We start from the raw sequence: 24986 nt of genomic DNA on the forward strand, positions 1-24986 counted from the left end.
CATTAAACGTCTAAAAAATTACATGAAATATACAGTTGTGGGCTTCATGAAAGGAAACATTCAAATGCTGAATACCAGGAGCGAACGTATCCGTGACAAGGATTCCTCAAGTTTCTGAACGTTTTAACTCAAACTGCAGGTTTTAATCTGCTTTAAAAATGAACGCCTCCCTCATGACTTTTAATAAAACTAAAAACTCATCTTTTCAACATTGCTTTTACCTAGAAGGTTTTACTATACTTAACTTACGGTATTAATTGTCATTTTATACACAATTTATTTGTTTTAAAATGTCTCTTTGATTAGTCTCTTTTAAAATCCTTTCTTTTGTTTTTAATGTTTCTATCTCTTCCATCTCTTTATGTTTTGTGCATCCTTTTGTATGAGCTGTTCTATATAAGTCCAATTTAATGATAATTATTATGTTTTTTACAGCAGTAATGTGAGGAAGTTAAACAGAGGAACTGCTCTAACTGTCAGAAACCCAATCAATTCTCCATCAGCCAGAATATTATTTGTTCAGACAATTAATGAGACATTATGACCTCAAACTGCTTGTCATCAACCACCAATATAGCAGAAATACATTCTAAAATCACCCGTGGACGACCAGTTCAGGGTTCAAATCCTTCTTAATGGTGAGATGAACACCATTCTTCTAAAAGATCCTCCCTTATCTGGTGTTTTGATGATGGTTCTGCTCCAGAATCTCCTGCACATGTTGGTGTTTAACTGGTTTGTTGTTGCTCTGTGTGGAAGCGTCTGCATTCGTTCTCCTCTCTTTTTAATCAGGTTTTTTCTCATTTTATTTGTCACCTGTGCAGTAAACAGCTGGTGTCAGTGTGTTTCCTGATTGGCCGCTGAGGTTCTGTGGAGGAAACCTGCCGAAGGTCTACAGTAATGAACCGTTTCTGTGGGTACAGATGGTGCGCTGCGCTGTGCGCCGCGACCTCCTACACCTTTGGTCTTCTCCGCACCTGTCAGCTTGTGCTCAGGTGTCGGGCTGCAGCAGACAATTATTTTCATCATCAATTAGTCTGTCTGTAAGCTTTTCTATTAATCAATAAACCTCTTTCGCCGTAACATGTCAGAAAACCCAAAAGATATTCAAGTTACAGTGATGTAAAGCAGAAAAAAGCAATAAATTCTCAAATTTAAGAGGTGAAAACCAGTGAATGGTAACTTTTTTTTTAACAATGAATTGATCGTAAAAAGGTGTTATGGCTTAATCTTCTGCCATATGGTTTCTAAAGGTTTCATAGGTGCACCAGCTCCACTGTTTGCTTTACTATTTTCATTATAGTGAAGAATCATCACGCTCATACTGGTGCAGTTTAACTGAAGGTTCACACTCGCCTTTTTCCACAGCAGACATATTGACTTGTGATAGTAGGAAAAGCTCAGTCGTTACTAATAACATTAATCATGACTCCATTTTATTAAAGTGTCCCAGTGAGTCATGACAGTGAGTCAGCAGGCACAATACCAGGACTCTGAAACTGAAGCAGCTAAATGGATTCAAGCCGTCGTTAATTTTATTATTTACACCTGAGCTTTTCCTGCCGTGACGTGTCAAAGTGTCTCCTGTGTAGAAAAGCTTTTAGAGTTATTTTAAGTTCACGTTTACCGTTTTTTCATTTATTAATGCAGAAGAGTAACGAGCACGAACGTTTCAGACGACATATTCATCAGTATCGATCAGAGTCCGACCTGTTTTAAACCGGTTAGCGGTGTCCGGTGAACATAATTAGAACAAAAACTGTCACAGAAATCAAACACATGCAGCAGGTTACAGAGGAAACTGTGACGTCACTGCTGGGTGCAGCTACAGGTGCAACAAAGGTCACATCCATCAACGAGAACAGACACCGACCTGAAACTTTCCACTGATACATACAGACACAGCTGATAAACACTGATTTACCGTTACTGTTGAAAAACAAAACAAAAATAGAAGAAATAGATTAATCATTAAAAAACATACAAATTATAATATAATAGGAGTCAATTTTAAACATATGTACAGTATACGTACAATACATACTGTATATAAAATCTATAAATAAATAAAATCAAAAATGTGTTTAAACTTTCATTTAAAATTGATTATTGATTAATTGAAACTGATTATTTTTATTTATTTAAATATCTTTTGATTGGTAAATATTTATCACAAATCAAGCACTATCAAAGAAGGAAAAAATATAAAATAAAATAAAAAATATACAAATAAAAAGTAATGATCTAAAATATAAATAATAAATAAAAAATTTTTAAAAAATCAATTTAAAAATATTTTTAAAATAAAATAAAAATAAGTAAATTAATTAAAAAAATAAAATATACTTTTATTTATTTATTCATTTTTAATATTATATGTATTATTTTCTAATATATTCTTATTTTGTTTGTTTTTTAATAATTAAAAAAAAAATATATATATATATATATATACCATTTTTTTGCCAGTGCTTGAAATGTCTTATTGTCTTATTTTGTGCAGCGACTGGTGCATTAAAATAAGAACAATTAAAGTGTCACAGTGCACATGAGAATAATTAGCTTTTTAACAGAGGTTAAAAAAAAAAAAAAAAAAATTCAACAAATTAAACTTAAAATTACATTTTTTTTCTCCTCCATGTGAATCCTGCAGCTTCACAGTCATCACACCCAGTGAATCCTGCAGGTTCATCCTGTCAGGCTGGTTTTCGTCCTTCTTTGACACCATTTTCTAGTCACCATATGATCCAGCAGATTGTGTTCACTAACAGAAAGATTTCCAATACCATTATCCTCCAGTCATTGATTAGAAAAAATATTAACAATATGAACACTCTGACAGTACAGACGAGTGTTCGTGGTTGTCAGACTGTGATGAAGCTCTTATACTTTGGCGCCGCACTTGCAGAAGATTATTTATGGCTTTTTTTTTTGCTGTTTAAAAAGGTCAGTCTGGGTCTCTTTGGTCTTCAGTAAAGCTTCCTCAAGTGACAGCCACAGTCCATTGGTTTGCCTACGAGACAACAGTAAAAAAAAAAAGACTAACAACAACTAGCTGTGGAGAGAGTGGCACGGGATCAATGAGCTCACAAACCACCAGTTATCAGGAAAACAGATTGCTCACTGCCCAGATTACAGTCTGGGAGGAGGCGAGTGAGAGGAAGAAGAGTGAAATGAGGCTGGATAATTAGGAAAAGCAGGCTGTATCCCCAAAGGGAAAGAAAGAGCAGCGAGCAACGTACATGCAGCTATTCGCACCATCCCTCCGTCTCTATCTCTTTAAGAGCTGAGAGAAGGAGTGTGTGTGTGAGTGTGAGTGTGTGTGTGTGTATGTGGGGGAGGGGTATTGGCTGGGGTGGAACAGTCCTGTAATGAGCAGATTTTAGAGAGAGAGGGAGAGAGAGAGAGAGAGAGAGAGACATAGAAAGAGAAAGAGCGAGAGAGAGAGAGAGAGAGAGAGGCCGAAAAACAAGAGGAGGACAGATGACTTGGTGGAATTGAGGATACAACAACAATCCTGATTTAGACGAGCGCTGAAAATGGAGAGGACAAAGAGAAGAGGAGAGGAATAATCTTTTTTTTTTTTTCTTTTTTTCTGCTGCTTCTCTTTTTACGTCCTCATCTTCAGGAGAGAGCTTCATCTTTTAGATCACAGCAGAGCAGAGAGGAGGAAGAGGGAGGAAATAAGAGGGAGCCGGAGAGATATTCACACTCCGTTATGTCTTCTGAGGTGTGTGTCGCTGTGGTTATGGATGTGTGTCTGGTCATATCCTGGATTGCTTGTTTCCAGGCCATGCTATAGAGAAATATCTTCAACTTCTCTGCTCCTGATTTTTTTTTTTTTTTTTTTTTTTTTTTTTTTTAATGGCGTACCAGTGCGGTAGCATCCCTGCCCTGTATGCCTCTCTGTCTGCCGGTGCGGCAGGGATGTGGAGATGCTGTAATGTCTGATTGAGCTGAGCTCGGTCGCTGCTGCTGCCACCGCCACCGCCGCCACCGCCACCACCGCCACTGTGTGGGCCTCTGGGACTGCTGGAAAAAGCCTAGGCCTCGCTTGTCTGGAGCGCCCCGCTGCACAGCTGAGGCGACGGGCCGGCTGCGAGGCTGCGTGGAGCAGGAAGGTGGAGGAGGAAGTGGAGGAGGAGGAGGATGAGAAGCACTCTGAGCCTGCATGCCCATGGGAAGCAGCATGCACAGCAGCTGCGTTCGTCACTCCAGACTCGCCGCTGAGGCTTAGATTGCTTCTACATCGTAAGGTGATGCTCTTCGGGCCACGTCCTGCTGTTTCTAAAACCAGGAGCCGGTATTTCACATCCTAAACTAACAGGAGAGGGAGAGTCGGGGGCCTGCAGCTCCATGCTACCTGATTCGAACGAGGCCTCCTCCCTCCCTGCTGCTTCTGAGTGAACCAGGCCCTTGTTTTTTCTTTTTCTTGACGTTCTAAGGATTTGCCTAAACCTGTTTCATGCATGTCCACTGGAGGCAGGTTTGACTTTGATGACGGGGGGTCGTACTGCGGGGGGTGGGAGCAGGGTAAGGCCCATGGCCGAGGGGTATGCACGGGGCCCCAGGGTCAGGGAGAGTACGCGGGGGCCTGGAGCCACGGCTTTGAGGTCCTGGGCGTGTACACGTGGCCCAGCGGGAACAGCTACCAGGGCACCTGGGCGCAGGGCAAGCGGCATGGCATCGGGGTGGAGAGCAAGGGCCGCTGGGAGTACAGAGGGGAGTGGACGCAGGGGTTCAAAGGTCGCTACGGGCAGCTGGAGAGCACGGCCAGCGGCGCCCGATACGAGGGGACGTGGAGCAACGGTCTGCAGGATGGATACGGCACTGAAACCTACTCTGATGGAGGTAAGAAAGGGTCACTTTTCCCTCCAAACATCTTGCTTTTATTTTCACTCAAACCTCAGTTTAGAGATCAGAGAGTGAAAACATCTCATCTTCCTCCTTAAACTGATTTTCAGGCTGCAAGTGGAGCAACTTGCTTACAGAGCCTCAGCTGTAGGCTACATAAATAACATGTAGGTCACATCCACATGCACATATTAGAAAGACGATCAGAGGGATAGATCACCTTCACGCTGGCCCCCTGACCAGCCTGCTACCACCGCCAGACCCCTCACATCTGCTGACCAATCACACTGCTCGTCATTCCACGTTCCCAGTTAAAATCCGGAGGTGATCGGGCATTTTCCACCGTCGGCCCTAAACTGTGGATCAGTTTGCCTCTCGTTAACAGATCCTCCCCCTCAACTGATATTTTTAAAACCCGTCTTAAGTCCCATCTCTCTTTTCTTCAGCCTTTAATAGTCATCATTAAGACATCAACACTGTTTTTCTGTGCAATACTGCTTTGTTTCTTGGATTTAAATCCCATTTTTATTTGTATTATTCTACACTTTTATTAATTTCCTGTCTGTGTTTTCATTGGATTGTATTTCTCAGTTCTCTGTAAAGCACTTTGGCCAACTTTTGTTGTTTTTAAATGTGTTTTATATAAATAAATTGACTTCATTATTAGATTATTAAGGACGTTAAATATGTGGGACGTGTGTCTAATATTAGAAATTAAACCACGCTCTGTTTTGAGACACATTTATATAAACACACCTTCACCCCTCTCATCCCCTCTGCATCACACCCTCTGTGCTGCCATGGTAACGGGAGACAGCAGGTCAGCGTGTCACTAGAGACCAGCTCGCGCGGCTCTTCTGCTCTCTGATTGGCTGTCTGGTTCTGTCAGTCTCGTGTTTTCCTCCTCTCCTCACTTCGGGGGCTTTTAATCTAGGCCGTTTGATAAGCGATGCTGGCCGGCCCGCACCGCGCAGGACCCGGATGATAGAGAGCGAGGTCAATAAGGGATGCAGGTGGGATGAAAACACGGCGCGTGTCGGTGCTGCATTGAAGGTGGAGGTTGTTTACCGGCTGCAAGCGCGCGCATTAAGGCTCCCTGCTGTTTTAACACGAGAGTCTAAGATAAATTTTTTAAAAAACACAGATGGTGAACAGAGGAAAACATGAGAAATAAAAAAGACTGCGTCACGCGACAGCTCTGCTCCTCTCTTCCGCTCACGTGGAAGACCGCCGACAGATGAATATAGCACGCACGAGCTGACACATTTTCCACAACCCAATAAATGTGCAGGAGGCTGGTTTATGCGCGCGCGGCCTGTCAACAGAACAAGTGCTCATTAAAAATGATAATAACCTGATATTAAGATCATATTATGAGCCACATGCAGCCTCGTGCACCGACAGACCCGCCGAGCGCGAGGCAGGCCAGGTTTGTTTCAGCACCGCGGACAGCTCCTGATCCATAAACACGGTTTTTGGAGCCTTAAAAGGCTCAATATGGATAATTATCGGTAACTGAGATGATTTACAGGGAAAATATTCATTTAACAGAGAAAAAACAGACAAAAAATAAACATGTAAGACCTGAGTTTGTTTCTTCAGGACACCTGTACAGATCCTTCAGTAAAAGTACCAATACAGCAATATAAAAATACTCCATTACAAGTAAAAGTCCTGCATGAAAAATCCTACTACAGTAAAAGTACATAAGTATTATGAGCTTGATGTAGTTAAAGTATTGCAGTAAAAGTAGTGGTTTGGAGGTGGAGCTAGTTTCAACTACTTTATATACAGTTAGCTAGTTTAGTCCAGTGGTTCCCAACGTAGGGGTTGGGCCCCTCCAAAGGGTCAGCAGATAAATCTGAGGGGTCGTGAGATGATTAATGGGAGAGGAAAGAGGAAAAAACAAAGTTCTGATACACAAATCTGTTTTCAGTTTTTGGATTTTTTCTCTAATCTTTGATTTTTGCTGAAATATTGGATCATTTAAACATTTATTGAAATGAAAGCATGTGAGAAGTTTAGAGGGAAAAATCACTATTTGGTGGAGCTGTTAACAACTCATAGACATGTGAAATGGGACCCCGACTACACACTGCTTTTTTAAGACGTCAAAAACCAAAAAGGTTGGAAACCACTGGTTTCATCTTTAACAATGTGTTGTATTTTAAAAGCTTGTTATATTATCCATTGTGTCAAATCTGCATCTGAAAAGTAACTAAAGCTGTCAAATAAATGTAGTGGAGTAGAAAGTACAATATTTCCCTCTGAAATGTAGTGGAGTGGAAGTATAAAGTAGCATCACATGGAAATACTTAAGTAAAGTACAAATACCTCAAGTACAGTACCTTAAGTACAGTACTTGAGTAAATGTACTTAGTTACTTTCCATCACTGCACCTGTATGTTTGATTTCAGCACCACGGTCAGCTCCGTCTTTAAACTGTGTACCAAATCAAAACTACTCACTGATTCTAAGCAGGTTTTGAGTCTGTAGTTTGTTCACACTGCTGGAAAAGTGACAATAAAATATACTCGAAAAAGTGCAGAGATACGAGAGATTTTTTAGTTGTGCTGTTGAAGGGCACTATTCTCCCAAAATGCAATGCACAAGGGAAATGGAGGAGCGACTCACAGCTGCAAAAGATTAAAATAAATTGCTGGTGATGACAAGACGGTACAAGAAAATACTTAGGAAAACAAAAATAAGTGATAACTCTTAGGAAAACATTTTGCTTTCTCTGTAAAGTTCAACTCAACTCTCAACTCTACTTTATTTATGTAGCACTTTACAAACAACACAGTTGATCCAAACACACAAGAAAACAGAACAAGAAAAAGAAGACAAAACACAATATAAGAAAAAGAAATTAGAAGAATGAAAACAGAGTGAGGAGAATAATAATGTTAATAATAAAGGCAATTAGTCACACAATGCACACATACAGATGCCTCAGAAGAAACAGCTGAGCTTGTTAGATTAGGCACAGTTAAAGGCTAATAAGTAAAAGTGTGTTTTAAGGTCTTGGATATTTCAATAGATTGGGAGAATCATATAGTGGCAGGAAGAGAATTACATAGTTTTGGAGCAACTATAGAGAAAGAAGTTTAATTGACAATCAGGTAAAACAGTAAAGTATGTTGATTTTTTATATACCTAACAGTAAAGCATTATACTTGAAAATCAGTATATAAATATGCTGTATGCAGTTAGTATGTTGTATGAAAATGGGACACAGAAAGTGTCCTATTTCTTTACTACATACTAATTATATTCTGGTTTTTAGAATATAGTGTGTTCTAACTGGCATGGCCGAATTAACTCATTAGGGGGCCCTGGGGCAAAAATGAGCCCCCCACCCACCTCCCCCATCGGCCCCTCGAAGTAGTCCTTCCACCCTCTCAACACACTCTCATTGCTACTCATTACATCTCCATCTCTATCGTTCATCACCCAAACCTGCTGCACATCCTTCCCTGTTCACTCCCTCAGTCTAGCTAATCAGTCCTTTTCTCCTTCTATAGTGTTCAACCTCTCATACAACTCGCCATACTCCTCTTTCTTAGCCTTCGCCACCTCTCTCTTCGCCTTATGTTGTATCTCCTGTCTACTTTCTTCATCTCTCTGGCTATCCCACTACTTCTTTGCCAACGTCTTCCTCCGTATACTTTCCTGTACTTCCTCATCCCACCACCAAGTCTCCTTGTCTTCCTTCCTCTGTCCAGATGACAAACCAAGTACCTTCCCAACTTTCTCCCTCACCACTTCTGCAGTAGTTACCCAGCCATCCAGCAACTGTTCACTACCACCCAACACCTGTCTTAACTCCTCCCTGAACTCCACACAACAATCTTCCTTCTTCAACTTCCACCATTTGATCGTTGGCTCTGCCTTCATGCTCTTCCTCTTCTTGGTTTCCAGCTTTATACTCATCACTCTGTCTGACACTCTCTTCACCTCCAACACACCCTTCCTTCAGGATTACCCCTACCCCATTTCTCCTCCCATCCACACCATGGTAGAACAGTTTGAACCCACCTCTGATGCTCCTGGCCTTACTCCCCTTCCACATGGTCTCTTGCACACACAGTATATCTACCTTCCTTCTCTCCATCATATAAGCCACCTCTCTCTCTTTACCAGTCATAGTGCCAACATTCAAAGTCTCAACTCTCACCTCCACACTCTTTCCCTTCCTCCTTCCTCCTGACATGCCTTCCCCCTCTCCTTCTTCTTCTTCACTCAACAGTAGCATAGTTCCCACTGGCACCCTGCTGGTTAACAGTACCGGTGGATGCCGTCTGTAACCCGGGCCTCGACCGGTATGAAAATTTGATTTATGATATGCATATTTGATTTGGCAAAGGTTTTACACCGGATGCCCTTCCTGATGCAACCCTCCCCATTTATCCAGGCTTGGAACCAGCACTAAGATTGCACTGACTTGTGCATCCCGAGTGACTGGGTCTTTACATTTACACCTGGTATTAAAATGTATTCTCGTTTTATCAGTTGTGCTGCCATTGTGATTGGATCGCAATATGCAAATTGACCAGGCGGAGCTGGCAACAGTCATGGGGCGTCTCAGGTCAAGGAAACTGCTGCCATGAACAGACATCATTCATTTCTAAATCAAGTAGCAAGACTTCTTGCTGCTGCTGCTACTTGTAGCTTTTGCTTTAGCTGGCAGGAAGAGGTCAAGCTAAGTGGGCTGATTTTTTTCTTATGAATGTGGTCACCTTGTACAGATTGCATTTACACCTACTGAGATCCAATCACAATGTTAGCCTGACCACCTCCAAATGTGGTCTGGCTAATCCAATGGCATGCAGATCACAATGCGGTCTGAGTGCATTAACATGTGTTTTTCCTTATCCAGATACAAATCACATTTTAAAGCCAGATGTAAATGGGATATAAGTGCCCATTAAGTACAGTATGTACAGCAGACTGTACTTGATGTACTGTACTGTACCTTCATTACCTTCATCTTCATTATAGTTTGCCTTCAGCCACAGAAACCAGCAGTACTTCTGTCCTGTAACATGACCTGACCCTATGCTTTGCTTTATTGTGTGTCTGTTAGTAGCAGTTTTATTAAATAGTAATATGCAAACTTGGATAAAGGTTTTAAAACTAGAAGTGGCACAAAGGTAAGATAATGTAAGTGTCATCTTAAGTCCTTAAATCTTATTATTCATCTTAAAACAAATACTGGATGGTGGTGAAACATCTCCAGGAACACTGAACACCGAACGAAAAACACTGAACATGCATCAGCAAAAGTCCTGCTACAATGAGTATATAGTACATACTGTACACTGTTAATATGTACACAGCATGTGATCCTGTTTTAGGATTCTGGGATGTTCAAAATGTTACTGGAGGATAATTGTTGGGAATTAATATGACACAAAAGGTTTACAAGCAGAAAAAAGTAAACTTACAATGATTACACACAATAGTTGATTCAGCTCAGAAGGTAAGAGGTAGTCCTCCACCAATCAGAAGGTCGATGGTTCGATCCCTGATGCCTCCTGTTGAAGTGTCCTTGGGCAAGACACTGAACCCCAAATTGCTCCCGATGGTTGCACCAGCACCCTGCGTGGTAGCTTGCCGCCTTCGGTGTGTTAGTGTGTTAGTATGTCTGAATGGGTGAGTGAGCAGCAGAAACATTGTAAAGCGCTTTGGATAAAAGTGCTACATAAATGCAGCCTCTTAGCATTTACCTCTGTATATCTATAGGACTTGGTTTCAGAACCACGGACAGCTCCATGTCTCAGTTCCACCACTACTACCATACTACTACTAATACTTGAGAATAATACTACTAATACTATACAGTATCTACTACATAATATTGTGTGCTGTTTTTGCAGTTTACAGGAAATAAATGTACTTAAGCATTTTGAAATAACAGGGAATGCTGCATGAAAATGTCGATTAAACTGCAAATTTGTGAATTTACTGCCAGTACAAATTAACGTAAGCAAAATGTTTTTCCAAATATTTAATACTTCATTATTGTTTTCTGAGATCCAGTATGGGTTTTAATTTTTTTACAGTTGCAAGTATCTCTCTGTTGTGCATTATGGGACAATAGTGTCATTTAATGATATAAACACAGAAACATAGATGTACCACCTTTAAAGATCAGTGTAGATGTCAGCTCACTGCTGCAGCAAATAACACGTATCCTGATAATGACCCAGTAATGAGGAAGATTTCTCCTCTTAGACCAGCAAGTCTTACTGTGACTGAGTCTGTTTACTCCTGAGAATAGTCGAGTTTTGGAATCTATTTCTTAACAGCTTCACTCTGAAACAGGTTGTAAGCTTCTTGGCTGCAGCTTGTGTGAAAAACAGCACACTGTGAAACAGACACTGAGAGCCTGTTGACTGCCTGTTCATTTATTGATGGAGGCACCACCCAAAGTTGTGTCATTTCCCACAAAGTAATCTCCACATTCATTTAAATGCTGTAATTGTACTATTACAAAGCTGCATGTTCCCGAACCTCCAACAGAGCAGAACTATCGCGGACATCAGTAATGTCATTGACATTTACTCGCATGTGTAGCATAATTGCAGGAAATGCTTGTCACAGTGACCTCAGGGTGAGGCGTAGGACATAAAACATCTATAATTGAGAAACTGATCAATTGATTTTTGTTTAGCAGTAGTGTTGTTTTGTTAAAATCAATCATTTTTACTGAGTGTAGTTTGGGAAGAACCACCAACAAGCCAAGTGAGGCTCCTGTCTAACATTAGATATTTGCTCTGTCTGATGTTAAATGAAGCTGTTCACATGGCGAAGGAAGTAAAAGATTTCAGGAATATTCTGCTGACTGGACGGCGTCATGTGTCAAGCTAATTTATACATGATGAAATATAACGTTCATCATGACAAACACATCTCAAATGAGCTTTATAGCATCTTTCAGCTCATGTTTTGGTTTTACAAACCACATCTTAACCATTTGTTGCTTTTTTGTTTGGTCTAAAAACTCACCATCCACTACCTGCTCAGCTCCAAACAGTAGACAGATAAAGTGAGAGACTAGCTGGTGAACATAGTGGAGCATTTAGCAGCTAAAGAGACAGATATTTTTCTCATTTGTTGGTGGAGATCTAAACAGAGCTAGAAGGACAGATGTATAAATAGGTAATTGTTTGCTAACACATTAGCCATTTCAACTTTATTAGGTATTAAAAGGGATATATGTTTTTGGTGATTTTCTGTCATTAATGTACTGTTATAATGTTGGATGTCTACGTTAAATATGGTCAAAGTTCAAAAACTTGAAGCTAACATCTCTAAAAAAGCTCCCTGCAAGTCAAGAACCAGGGCAACAGCCTGATCTGAGCAATTGTTTACAGTTACCTCTACTTCCTCCTTGTGATGACATCAGATCGTTTGTGCATGCCCACAAATGGCCGCCCGTTCCATATCCTCGGTTGCTGAGGTTGTTGTTGTTGTTCTGTTGCCAAGGTGTTTCCATGTGTTGTTTGTGTTGTTCACTCGCATATTTCAGATTGGATTCGGGCTCCAACATGTATGGATATATTTGATAAGTTTGAATTTTGAGTAAAGAATGAGAAAAAAAAGCAAAATCTTTCTGTTTGCTGGAGGAAGCTTCCTGAAGCTGACCAATCGGAACAGAGTGGGCTCATCAGGAGGCGGGCCTTAAAGAGCTGAAACAGCCTGTTTCAGACAGAGGCTGAACTGAGGGGCTGCATAAAGGACCAGTAGAAGATAAATAAGGAGTTTTTTGAACTGTAAATCATGCAAAGCTATTCCAGTGGAGCCCCAGTATAAAAATATAGACCTGGAAATGTGCAGAATATGTTCTCTTCAACGCATAAATGTTATGTTTACAGTTTTTTTCGCTGCCCCCCAGTGGCCGGAAAAAAAAGTTAATGCTGCAAAATAAACAGTGAAATCTGTGACAATCAAATCTAAATGAAACTATTGGGTTTAATGGAGTTTTATATCAATTTTGGAATTAAATATTTTAATATATTTTGTATTTTACCTCTTAATGTTAACAATATTGATTAACTTCATATTATAGTAATTGATGCACATTAATTATTAATGAGAGAACACAAATTACTCATTTATGTACATTTTTTCACCCAGTGAAACCTGCTGGGCTCCATAGAAATGAGACACTTTAAGCATGTATGTTCAACATGAAGCATCTGAGTTAAGAGAATGACTCAAGGTATGTAGTGATTAAAGTTTAAATGAGGTAACTCATTGGGATGATGTGTCAGTTTGGGCTGAGACCAGAGTAAAATCATGTGACAGAGAGAGAACTCAGATTGGGTTTAATTTTACTATTTGACAGAAATTGATTTAAACCTTTAATCTAAATGTGAACCAATATCCAGATCTACAATTTCCTGCTGAAATGTAGTTTAGCACTTTCTATTTTTTCTTGTGAAGACACTTTGCCTTTCTTTTGATTGACTTTTTAGTTTCAGACACCTTCCTTAATCGATGAGTCAGTCGTACAGCTTGTGAGCCCAGATTGCATGAAGGAACTGCAGACAGACAGCTGTTAAAACGCCTTTGATGACATAAAACTCTCTACTGGTCACAGAGGGAGAGACGCCGCTCAGCTCTCCTGTAAATTAAACTAACGAGTCGCGAGTCGAACAGGGAGGCTGAAATATGAAACTCGGGATCCACTTCGCCTCTTGTTCTCTCCTGCTCGGGGATTTGAGGAGAGAATGGAGGGCGTAAGACGTAGACCTCTCCCTGCCAGCAGTTAAGTTGCTCGGGGGAGCTCTCCTCCTTCCTGGAGGTCTGGGTGTCGATTGCAGTTGACATTTTTCATTGGATGGAGAGGAGGATGAGGGGTAGACGACCTGACATGTTGGAACCTCTGTGGTAGAAGAAGATGTTTTATTCCTAATTGATGAGGATATGTGAAAAACAAGCCTGCTTTTACATTTTACAAATAATGAAACTGTCAAATTGTTGATTTGCACTTCAACGCCTCACACAGAGTTTAGTCCTCTCTTCCACTGTGCTTGTACTATGTTTGTCTTCCACACACCCCCACCTGCCAAATCTTAACAGCTCAGGGATAAAGACATCAGATTCACTCAATAAATACTCACGCTCGGCCAGTTTTAGGAAAGTACATATGTACTTCTCTGCAGTCTAAGAAATGCCAAACATCTTGTGGTATTCTGTGTTTATTTCAACTGTTTCTTTGATGATTTATTTTCACAGCTTTATTGTTGTGCCAATATGCTTCAGTCTGGAACTGAAATATTTCAGAGATTTAATTCCTGGTGTTGTGTAGCAACCACATAAACATTTACACACAACAAGAAGGAGGAAAAAAAACTGATGGAAGAATGCAAATTGATCTTACAGTAAATTTGAAAGAGTTAAGACACAAAAACTCCAGAGGTAATATTACACAGACACACTAACAGATAAATCTGTGCGCTCCAAGACAAGAGTCCCGCAATAAACCATCCCTTTATGATGCTTTTACTGTTTTTCACTGCTTTGTTAAATTTTATGGTAATTTTTTGAGGAAGCACAATAACGCTGCGTTGTACCTCCCGAGAAGATAAAGAATATGTGTGACATTCATGTAGAGTGTCAATTAAATGAGCACATATTTGGAATTACACTGCTACTGCTGAAGTGATGTGATGATAAAAAACTGAAATAATGATGAAAAATGACACACTCTGGATTAGAAGCTGGGATCTCTGGCAAGTAAAAGTTAGTTTCTGCCAATTGGAGTGAAGTCAAAACTCTGCAGCAATCAGGCCCAAAGAGCCTCTACAGCTGTACCACATGTGCAACAAAACCTCTGAAATTCTAGACACTGAGAGACCAACAGAGATACTCACCCTAAATGTGCTGCTGGTTGGGGTTACATTATGTTTTCCTAACTTTCAAACAGTACAACAGTGGAAGTTTCAGTGGAAACTGGTGTGAGGAATGTAACTGAAACAAGACTGGAGACAAAACAAAAAAGAGAATTTTACACGCAACGCTATTGCATACAAAGTCAACAGAAGGACAAAGATTTACCCACGACAGTGTGAACTGAAGTGAAAACGCTTCTGTGCAAGTTGAGAATGTTTCAAGTTGAGTGAAAAATTCAGGTGTACCCTGCAGCTGCTTCATAAATGTACAGAGAAGAAAAAGGAGATGGAGAGGAGGAAAGTAACAGAATGAACCAGAGTCTCTGGTGAGTTCTGAGTTCATTTAGAGGCTGAGCTGAACACAATCACACACACACAGACACACTCACTCACAAGCAGTCGGTGCATTTGTTCCTAGCTAGCTTATATGGTGCGCAGACCGCCTCCACCGAGGACACATCTGGACACACTAGACAACTAAACGCTCTGGCTTCTGGTGACATGCTTGGTTTTGGCGGCCTGGTCCAAAACGTTCTCATATTACAGCCCAACTTCGCACTGAAATATGTTTCTGAAAACATTTGAGGTGAGAAATAAGCAATGAAGTAACAGAATCTTGATTCATATTTGATCAGTACTGAGTTTCGTGAGCTGGGTGTGTTGCGCTGGACATTTGCATAAAGTTGAAGTCAAGTCATATTTATGCAAATACAGATATGGCAACCTGTCCGTTAAGTGGCGGTGCCGTATCCATCATGCACTGCGTGGCCACATCTCCTGCTCGCCCATAGAAAATGAATAGAATCCGTCGACTTGACATACATCATCGCATCCGGTCTGCGCGCTGCATCACAGCTAACGGACAGCTGATACACTGCAGTCAAACTTGCACTTTAAGACTCGAGTTGGATGTTTGGAGCTAAATGCTAACATTAGCATGATAATATGCTCACAACAACAATGCTAATATGCTGATATTTAGCAGGCATTTGCTTAGGAGATCACCAAATTACAATTCATTATGTTGCACCAAATTTCATCAATCTGTACAGTGTTATATAGTTGAAGATGATTGTCAAGATATTTCATTTAAAACCACAAATGTGAACCTCGTGGTGGCGCTAGAGGAAAGTACAGAGGATCATCAGCGTCAGTTATAAAATATAGAATAAAATTGTTTATTTATTGTGTCATGCACAAACATGTTCTCAGCACACATGGACAAAATCAGCCTCACACAAGATTCCCTTCCTGAAACAACAGCTCAGTTTTTTTATAATCATTCATCCACAAAAAATCATCAGATATTAATATTGTGGCCCTTAAATCATCATATAATAATCAATTTAATATAAAACGGACTTTGTCTTCAGTCTCACTTTAATCACATAGAAAACAAAGTCATTTCTCTTCAGGGAAACCAATAAATATAAAATCATGGTGATCCAGCTAATAGTTGTTGATTCTCTTCCTTTTTTCATTGATTAGCTAACGTATTGATCAGAATTATATCAATCAACAGTGAAGAAATCAAAACCACCTGTAAAAATAACCAAATATATCCTTACCTGCAGAGAAATCTCAGAAGTTGACAAACTGATGCTCATTTCAGAAGAACCGATGATGCAGTCAAAGGTCCCGTCAGTAAAGTCACAACATTTCACCTGTGCGGCCATTTTGTTCTTTGCCTCGTCATCACTGGCGTTACTGGTGACAGCCTGAATCCTGCTCACTGTCTGAATCTCCTGCCGTGAGGAGAACCAGGTCCAGTCCCTGTGACTCACTGAATAAATGCAGTTCATGAGGAAACCAGTATTCCCTCATTACAGATGAGTTCACCTCAGACTGTTCTGTCTGCTTGTTTAACAGAGACGGTGTAACACAGACCTGAGGAGAGTTACACTGAAACACACTCAGACACGGTGTTCACATCTCAACATCCTTCTATCAACATCCAACCACTCCTCAACTGTTAAAAGTTTATTTATTTGTTGTTAAGACCTGTCTGACTGACGCCTTGTTACATTTTTTATTTCAGTTTTTATAGGTTGTTTGGTACGACAGCATTTTACTGCCACCGTGACAATTTCTCATTGCATATTTTTCACATTATGACATATTTTCTATTTATTACAAGATACCAAATTATTCAGTTTTTACAAAAAACATTTCCCTTGGTCCTGACAACAGTATCTCACTTTATCTTGTTGTATCACAAAACTTTTCTCGTCATGATAAGCGGCTCAGCAATGAAAACTTTACTGACTTATAACGTGAAAAAGATTTCGTTAAAACAAGAAACTTTTCTTGTTATAACAAGAAACTAACAAAAACATTTTTTGTTATGATGGCAGCAACATGCTGCCGTAGTTTGAGTCTCATCAGACTGGAAATAACTCATAAAGCTAATTTTAGTTAAATTGAAAATAAAATATTATCACAATAAAAAACAATATTTTAAAAAAATATTCCACTTTCTACAAATGTGTTAAAACTGACATTTAAGCTGCATCAAAGTAAAGTGAGATATGTTGCTGTTGTTCCTCTTGATGCTGCAGCAGCAGGTGAAACTAAAAAGTCCAACCAGTGAGATCATCACAAACTTTTTAACAATCCATCTTTCTTCAATCTTTCTCTCATTACTGTAACTAAAAGCTCATTAATTTGCACTTAAGTTCGACCCTTCAGTGACCTGTTTCAACAGGAAATACATCACATTAAGAAGGTGATGATTCCATTTAATGGAACCTCTAAAACGCTTTATGACCCTTACATCATGGACACCATGTGAGAACCCCTGACCTTTGACCTTCAATAAAAACAAGGAAAAAGCTCCCATGGACACTTGTCAGATGTCTTCCTCTGACTTTCGTTGTGTCTCTGTTTGTGTTTCAGGAACCTATCAAGGTCAGTGGCTTGGTGGGATGCGTCATGGATATGGCGTGCGGCAGAGTGTGCCGTACGGCATGGCAGCCGTCATCCTCTTCCCTCTGCGAACATCCATAAACTCCCTGCGCTCCGAGCACAGCCACGGCCCTCCGGCTGTGCTGGAGGACGGCACTGCCACCACACCCACGGACGGGGTGGTGGCCGGGCTGGCCGGCAGCCCTGTGGGCCGAGGAGGGTTCGCTCTGACCGCTCCAAGCGAAGCCGAACGCCAGAGGAAGAGGAAAGGTCGCTTCCGCCAATCCATCCTGAGTGGCCTGAAGCTGCGGCGCTCCGAGTCCAAAAGCTCCCTGGCCAGTCAGCTCAGCAAACAGAGCTCCTTCTGCAGCGAGGCTGGCATGAGCACCGTCAGCTCTGCTGCGTCTGACATCCACTCCAACGCCAGTGAGAGTGAACAGGGCGCCCCCGTGGACGCCACTGTCACAGAAATGTACGCTGGTGAGTGGCGGAGCGACCAGCGGGCTGGCTGGGGCATCAGTCGGCGCTCGGACGGCCTGCATTATGCAGGCGAGTGGGCGGCGAACAAGAGGCACGGATACGGATGCACCACCTTCCCCGATGGCACCAAAGAGGAGGGAAAGTACAAGCAGAACGTGCTGGTGAGCGGCAAACGCAAGAACCTGATTCCACTGAGGGCCAGTAAAATCAGAGAGAAGGTGGACCGAGCTGTTGAAGCTGCTGAGAAGGCCGCAGACATCGCCAAGCAGAAAGCAGAGATCGCCATGTCAAGGTAAGATTTTACAGTCGGGGAGGTATGGAGTCATTTCTGTGCCAAAACACTGAATGTTGGATTGTGAAACAAAAAGTGCTCCATACATCTGGGTCCTGTCGCAAAATTTGATAATACTGACATGTGGCTGTTTCTTTGAGCTAATATATGAGTTTTCTAGACATGTCTTCATGTAGAGGCTAAAATGACAAAGTCACAGACTCCCATTAAAATGCCACCTCTCAATTAGACTTCTTTATTCCATGTTAGTCCATTTTCTTCTTTCAAAACTGACCCACTGAAACATCCGAAACTAGAAAACAGAAACAAAGAATACAAACTAAATCAACATGTTTCAAAAATGTTGCATATTACAGTTTACTGACTATCTAAGCTTAAAGGGGAGGTATTATGCTTTTCCTTATTTTCAGACATATATATATATATATATATATATATATATACATGTCAAATAATGAGGTAAACATATGTAGCATTAATCCCTGTTAGCAAAAAGCAGCAGCTTCAGACTGCTCTGAACGCTCGGTTTCCAACGTTTTTTTCTACTTTCGGCCCAAGCTGACGTCAGTTCGTGACGGATTTCTTTATATGGACATCTGCTACGTGCACAGCGCGCGGGTTCGCTGCTCCGCTCTGAGTGTAGTTATGCCAAGCTATGATGCCATTACACAGCACAGCAAAGTAAAATAAGTAGTTTACCTGTTAGAGGTTGTGCTGGTCGTCTGCAGCTCTTCATCAAACATCATCATCACTGTGGCTGTTTCTGCTTGTACTCTTCCTCCCTGCGTTATTTCTAACTGATCCGCTGAACAAATAGCTCCAAATAGCTCCATATGTTGTTGTTTCGACTGGTTTTTAGCACCACTAACGAAGCTCCACTAAGTCAGTGAGGAGCACGTTTTTACTTCCTGTAAATTCTTCGCAATAAAAGTCTCCCATTAGTTTTTAATCAAAGCTTTTAATGGTTTGCAATGACAGTAAAGTGACACAACTCTGATACGTAAAGCTGACCAATCAGAACAGAGCGGGCTCATCGGGAGGCGGGCCTTAAAGAGACAGGAGCTAAAACGGAGTGTAAGAGAAACTATGTATATTGAGAGGCTGCATAAAGGGCCAGTATAAGATAAATAAGGAGTTTTTTGAACTTTGAATCATGCAGAGCTACTCTAGTGGAGTCCATAAATAAAAATTTAGAGCTGCAATGAGCATAATAGGTCCTCTTTAAATAAGTTAAACATATTACCTGGATGTGATTTTATTATAAAGCAATATGTGAACAAAGCAGAACAACATACTGTAGATCCAGAGTAGATAATAACCTTTACAGGCTGTTTCACTGCAGTGTTTCCACCTGTCCTGTTCAGGATGAGCCACGCTCGTGGGAAGGCGGAGGCAGCTGAAGGAGTGGCGCAGAAGGCCACGGAAGAGTGTCGACTGGCCCGGATAGCTGCCAAAGAGCTCTCTCCTTCCTTTCACATCTATGGGAACGGTGAGTGGACAGCAGAAGCAGAAGTGTGTCGAATTTTAATTAAATCTCAGCTTTCAACACACGCTGCTCTGTTAAAGTGATACTGGACAGTGTTCCTTTTATTTCAGTGAAACTTATGTGGTGACACGTGCAAGTAAACATCCTCATCTGTAAACATCAGCCAATAAAAATACCAGATAAATGAATGAAGAGACAAAAATACAACAAATCTTTTTCTTTTTATGCCTCAGCAGACAGATTCATGTGTGTTATGTGGAGAATATTTCCCATCTGCTCTTCGGTGTGATATGACGCAGCAACATGTCAAGTTTGAGAATAATTTAAAACCTGCAACCATAACTAATGCTAATAAAATTGTTAATTGCCAATATCATAATAATCTGAAATATTAATCTTGTTTTTAAACTGTTACTATTTTCATAGAAAATAATTACATATATTTGTTTCCTCTGGATTTCATATTATTGAAAGCGTCTGAACTGAGTATGTTCGTACATTTCATCAAAAGTGAAACCAGCAGCTGTGTCGTACTGCATCACACAGTACGGTGGCCTGTAGGTTACATAAAACCCTTAAATGGAAATCCATTTAAAATGCACAGCGATTTAAACATAACTGAACATTAAATTAATAATTATCAAATGTTCATTTTGCTGGTTTTACACACAGTAAATGAGCGGTTCATGAGTCCACACCCTCCTGTTTATTATCAACAGAATATGTGAAATATGAGTTTTATAATTAACGATGATACTAAAAGGTGTGGTTCTTATCCTGCAAAGTTTTAATTTAAAGCTGCATTCATTGATTTTTATTTATTTTTTGGCCACTTGGCGGCAGCTTAACAAGCAATTAACATTCACACATCATCAGCGTATAAAGTTGTTGCAGTTTACATTGCAGTTGCCTTTCCGTCCCTCATTATTTTTATTTAATGTAATTTTGTTTATCTTCCACTTTAAATTCATTTTGAGCTGAGTATATGTGGGTAAACGTGATTTTATATATGTGAATATCTTTGTGTACATATCAAAGTTCATTATCATTAATTTAGAGTCGTGTTTCTGTTCATCTGGTGAATATAAGTCCAATATTCACTCTCTTTTAGCTCTGTTTTTGTTCTCCACCAACTCCCATCTGGCTCTTTAGCTGCTAAATGCTCCACCAGCTAGTCTACAGCTAACTGTCTGCTGTTGTGCTGCTGAGCAGGTAGTGTACAGAGCGTTTTTGGGAGCTTTTTAGCTGAAAACAGCTGCCTGTGGTTGTTGAGAATTTAGGCAATGAGAAAGCAAACAGAAAAGATGTTAAAATGCTCCGTAGAGTTGAGGGAAACTGCAAAGTTTGATGATATTTCTCTGTGGGTTCATCACTAAGAGTGACAATTTTTACATTACACGTGGTCATTTGATCAATTATTAATACAAAAATATAAATTAGTGAAGCTTTAAAGTTATCCAGCATCATAGTCATTATTCTGCAAGTATGTATATACTATAGCTCAAAACACCAAACACCACTTATACCAAAGTGATGCTTTATACTGCTGTAAGTCATCAGCTATAGTGCTGTTTTTGTAATAATGTTATGCTTCTGGTAAGGAACTTGCTTATATTCAAAAATGTATTTGTACTTATATACAGTATTACATTTCCTTTTGTACACCACCTTTGTTTCCTCATTCTCAAATATTTGGTTTATTTAGTTTAAGTTTGTTTAAGATCTTCTACAGCACTAATTTACTTTATTTGCAAATTTCCATCCAGTTTATGTTACTTCATTTTCCTCATAGAGACCTGGGTTGTATCAATTATCATGTAACATTATCTTAATTTTTAATCTGCATAAAAGCATTTATAAGTATCTGAGCTTTTACAGATTTAATAAAATATAAAGTATGTGTATTTACAGTGCGCGCTAAGCTCAGTGTTTCCATTCATATTTTGATCTCATAATAAACACCAAACTACAGAGGATTAGTGTCTGAGAATTTAAAGTAAATCGAGTGTATTCACTTCCATAATCCTCTCTAAGCCAACTGTGATTGCCCGCACAAGATTCAGTGTGTTTGCAGCTTTTCCCTCCTTTTGTTACTCTGCATGCTAATAGCACTGCAACACACACACACACACACACTCATACACACACTCTGTAGGTCTGATGGGCTCGATGTGGATTGCTGCCAGATCACTTCATTGGTGCTATTCTCCAACTGTTTTCATAGGGCTCGAGTGTCAGAGGCCCAAGCACCAGGACGCCAAGGACAAAGACCACGAGGTCATCTCCACGGGAACAGACAGTCCGGAGCTGTGCACTCCGGACACCACGCCGCCTGTAATAACACCTGATCTCAGCCCCGTGCTGAGCGTACCCACCTCGCCCCCCCACAGCCCGCCCAAGCACGCCCATCGCCCCAGAAATGCTTGCTTCATGCGCCAGAGCGCCGTGGACGATCAGGGCGGGGCCGAGATCCAGGTGCTGGTGGAGGGGCGGGGGATGGATCTGCCGAGGGGAGGGGCTAACAATTGGACTGATGACATGTATCCGGACCGAGGAGGCAGCAGCCGCTCCACCACACCCTCCCTCCTGGAGGAGCAAGAGGGCCAAATTAACGGCCACGAGCAAGCCCCTCTGTCCAACCACAAACCACGGGAGAAATCCTCGTCCAATCACAAGTCCCGGGAGCACGCTTCCTCCTACCGAGCGTGGGAGCACTCCTTGTCCAACCAAAAGCCCTCCAAGCATGCCTCTTCCAATCACAAGTCAAGGGAGTACTCGTCGTCCAATCACAAAACATGGGATCATTCTTCCACCAATCACAAGGCCTGCGAGCATGCCTCTTCCAACTACAAGCCGCAGGTGCACATTTTATCCAATCACAAGGCCTTGGAACATAACATGTCCAATCACAAGACTTCTGAGCATGCTTCTTCCAATCACAAGTCCCAAGATTATATCTCCTCCAATCACAATGCAAAGGACCACGTCTCTTCTAGTTACAACCCTCGAGAGCATGTCTACTCCAACCACCATCCAAAGCAGCACAACCCCTCCAACCACAAGCTTAACGAGCATGCTGTAATTGACCAAAGGCTAGATGGCCTCACCGGGGGCTGGACTGCTGAAAGCACCCTTAGGTGGAGCCCTGCCCACTCGCGCCTCACGGAGCAGGACGAGGAGAGGATGAATGACTATACGGTTGATATGAGGCTTCAGTGTCCAGAGTCGCAGTCGTCTCGGGGGCTGGGCCAGGACTCTCCGGCCCCCAAAAACAACAGGCTTCGATCCAGAGGCCTCCGGCCGGTCAGAGAGGGATCCATGGACTCTGTACAGATGCTGGACAACCTGAATGTGGGGGCAGAGCTGGAGGAGTGGCCGCTGCACAGGGACCTCACCCTCTCCCCTCCCCTTAAGTCTCAGCCCATCACTCTGGAGCAGGAAGGAGAGCATCTCACCCTCAAATCAAACTCAGTGAGTACAAACAGTTATGTTTGACTGATGAGTGAGAAACAGTTTTTTTTATTTTGATAGTAAAGATGCACATTTTCCATAATTCCTTACCTAATTCCTTACATAATTCCTTTGTTAAGTGATGATAATAATAACAAAAGAATAAAGGATAATTTCCATTGGAGCACACTGATAAAATGTGAGTGAAGCAAGAGGCAATGCTAATTTCTAATTAAACATCTACCACAAAGTGAGAGTCAAATGGAAAAGGAAACATGGTCAGCAGGGTGTAGAAGATAAGGCTGATGAATTTTAATATTTTCTTTATTGTCAACAAATCTCATGTGCAGAGACAAACCAACAATGAACTGATCTACCAACAAGTCTTGTGTGTGTATCCAAAGCCTGATATATCTTATTCCTCTGTGCTGTAGATTTTCCTTCATCATGAAGAGTTTGGTCACGTTAGTTTGTTTAGAAACGGCTCCAAAGACTAATAACAGCGATCACATTTTCAGTCTCCAGAGAGTAGTTCTGTGTAAGGCTGACAACACTGAGCATGTTCAGGAACACATTTCTGTTTACAGCTTCTCTAGCTTGTTGTGCTACATTTAACAACTTCTTGACTTCATTTTAAATTTCTCAAAGAACTGTAGTTTGCTAAAAGCTGCTGAAAAACTACAGCTCCCATCAAAACATAATAGTGCAGCACCGTAATTACTTACATCATCGTAACTTGGTTAAAACTCACCAGCACAATCTTTTGATGTCATTATTTCACCTTTTTAGTCGTAATCTCTGCTGTCTAAAAACTTCTACAGCGTTGCCATGGTGGTCTAAGGATTATGGGAAATGGTGTAAACATTGAATTAACAATATAAGATTGACTCTCCTTGTCTAAACTTATGGAGTGAACAACACGACATACTGTTGAGAACAGCTCTAATCCGAGGCTGGATTTTTAGTTATTTATGTTACTCCAAACATTAGTGGGATTAAAAATGAGGTTTTCTTACCTGGAAGAACTTCAGGTCTCTATATGTTACTTATACTTACAAAAAAGATCAAATGTAGCTACAGCAAATATTAAGGAAATATGTTTATCACATATATTTAACCACTTTTTATTAGCCATCTGTTGTTTTTTGGGGTAACCAGTTGCCTCTGAGTGATCTTTGACTTCGGTTGAGTCTGACTGAATGCTTGTTTTATTTCCTTTAAGAGAATTTGAATTTGAACTGGACTAATTTCTTCTTTTCTCCTCTCTTGTCTCCTAGGGCTCCAGCTCTATTCTGGTGGTTATGGTCATTTTACTCAATATTGGAGTAGCCATTCTTTTCATTCACTTCTTTATTTAAGCTTATACAGGTATGATCTACTAAGACTTATTGATAACTACGGTATATTATATTATTACTTACTGAGACGGACATTCTGCCTATTCGACTGGAGCCCACAGCCCGAGTGACGGACACAGCAGAGCCTTTCTATTGTTGCTACTGGTCTTTTCACCTCTGTTGAAGCCCATTTGAGTTTCTATGCGAGCGCTGTTCCTTTTTAAAAATGCTTACTTTGAGCTTGCAACCATAGGAGAAAAAAAAGGTGATTGAATAAGAGT

At 40.9% G+C, this 24986-nt stretch overlaps 1 protein-coding gene and 1 long non-coding RNA gene across 4 annotated transcripts; one reads left to right on the plus strand and one right to left on the minus strand.

The window, feature by feature from the left end:
* The first annotated feature begins 3993 nt into the window (after positions 1-3993).
* On the plus strand, positions 3994-24796 carry jph3a (junctophilin 3a). 2 transcript variants are annotated; one of them, XM_042418757.1, is made up of 5 exons: positions 3994-4851; positions 17652-18432; positions 19797-19921; positions 22143-23389; positions 24646-24796. In XM_042418757.1, the coding sequence occupies exons 1-5, from the start codon at positions 4470-4472 to the stop codon at positions 24724-24726; spliced, it is 2616 nt and encodes an 871-aa protein (XP_042274691.1). In that variant the 5' UTR covers positions 3994-4469; the 3' UTR covers positions 24727-24796. The 2 variants fall into 2 exon arrangements, with proteins under 2 accessions (XP_042274691.1, XP_042274700.1); XM_042418766.1 differs by lacking the exons at positions 17652-18432; positions 19797-19921; positions 22143-23389; positions 24646-24796 and adding an exon at positions 4965-5313.
* Positions 13171-15297, minus strand: LOC121901796. Of its 2 annotated transcripts, XR_006097398.1 has the most exons (3): positions 15150-15297; positions 14739-14846; positions 13171-13747 (listed from the first exon to the last, which is right to left on the minus strand). It is a non-coding gene; the product is annotated as an uncharacterized LOC121901796 (long non-coding RNA). The 2 variants fall into 2 exon arrangements; XR_006097397.1 differs by lacking the exon at positions 15150-15297 and having other exon boundaries at positions 14739-15141.
* Positions 24797-24986: the final 190 nt, after the last annotated feature.

The sequence above is a fragment of the Thunnus maccoyii genome, chromosome 1 (genome assembly GCF_910596095.1).
Source record: "Thunnus maccoyii chromosome 1, fThuMac1.1, whole genome shotgun sequence".
NCBI classification, from domain to species: Eukaryota; Metazoa; Chordata; class Actinopteri; order Scombriformes; family Scombridae; genus Thunnus; species Thunnus maccoyii.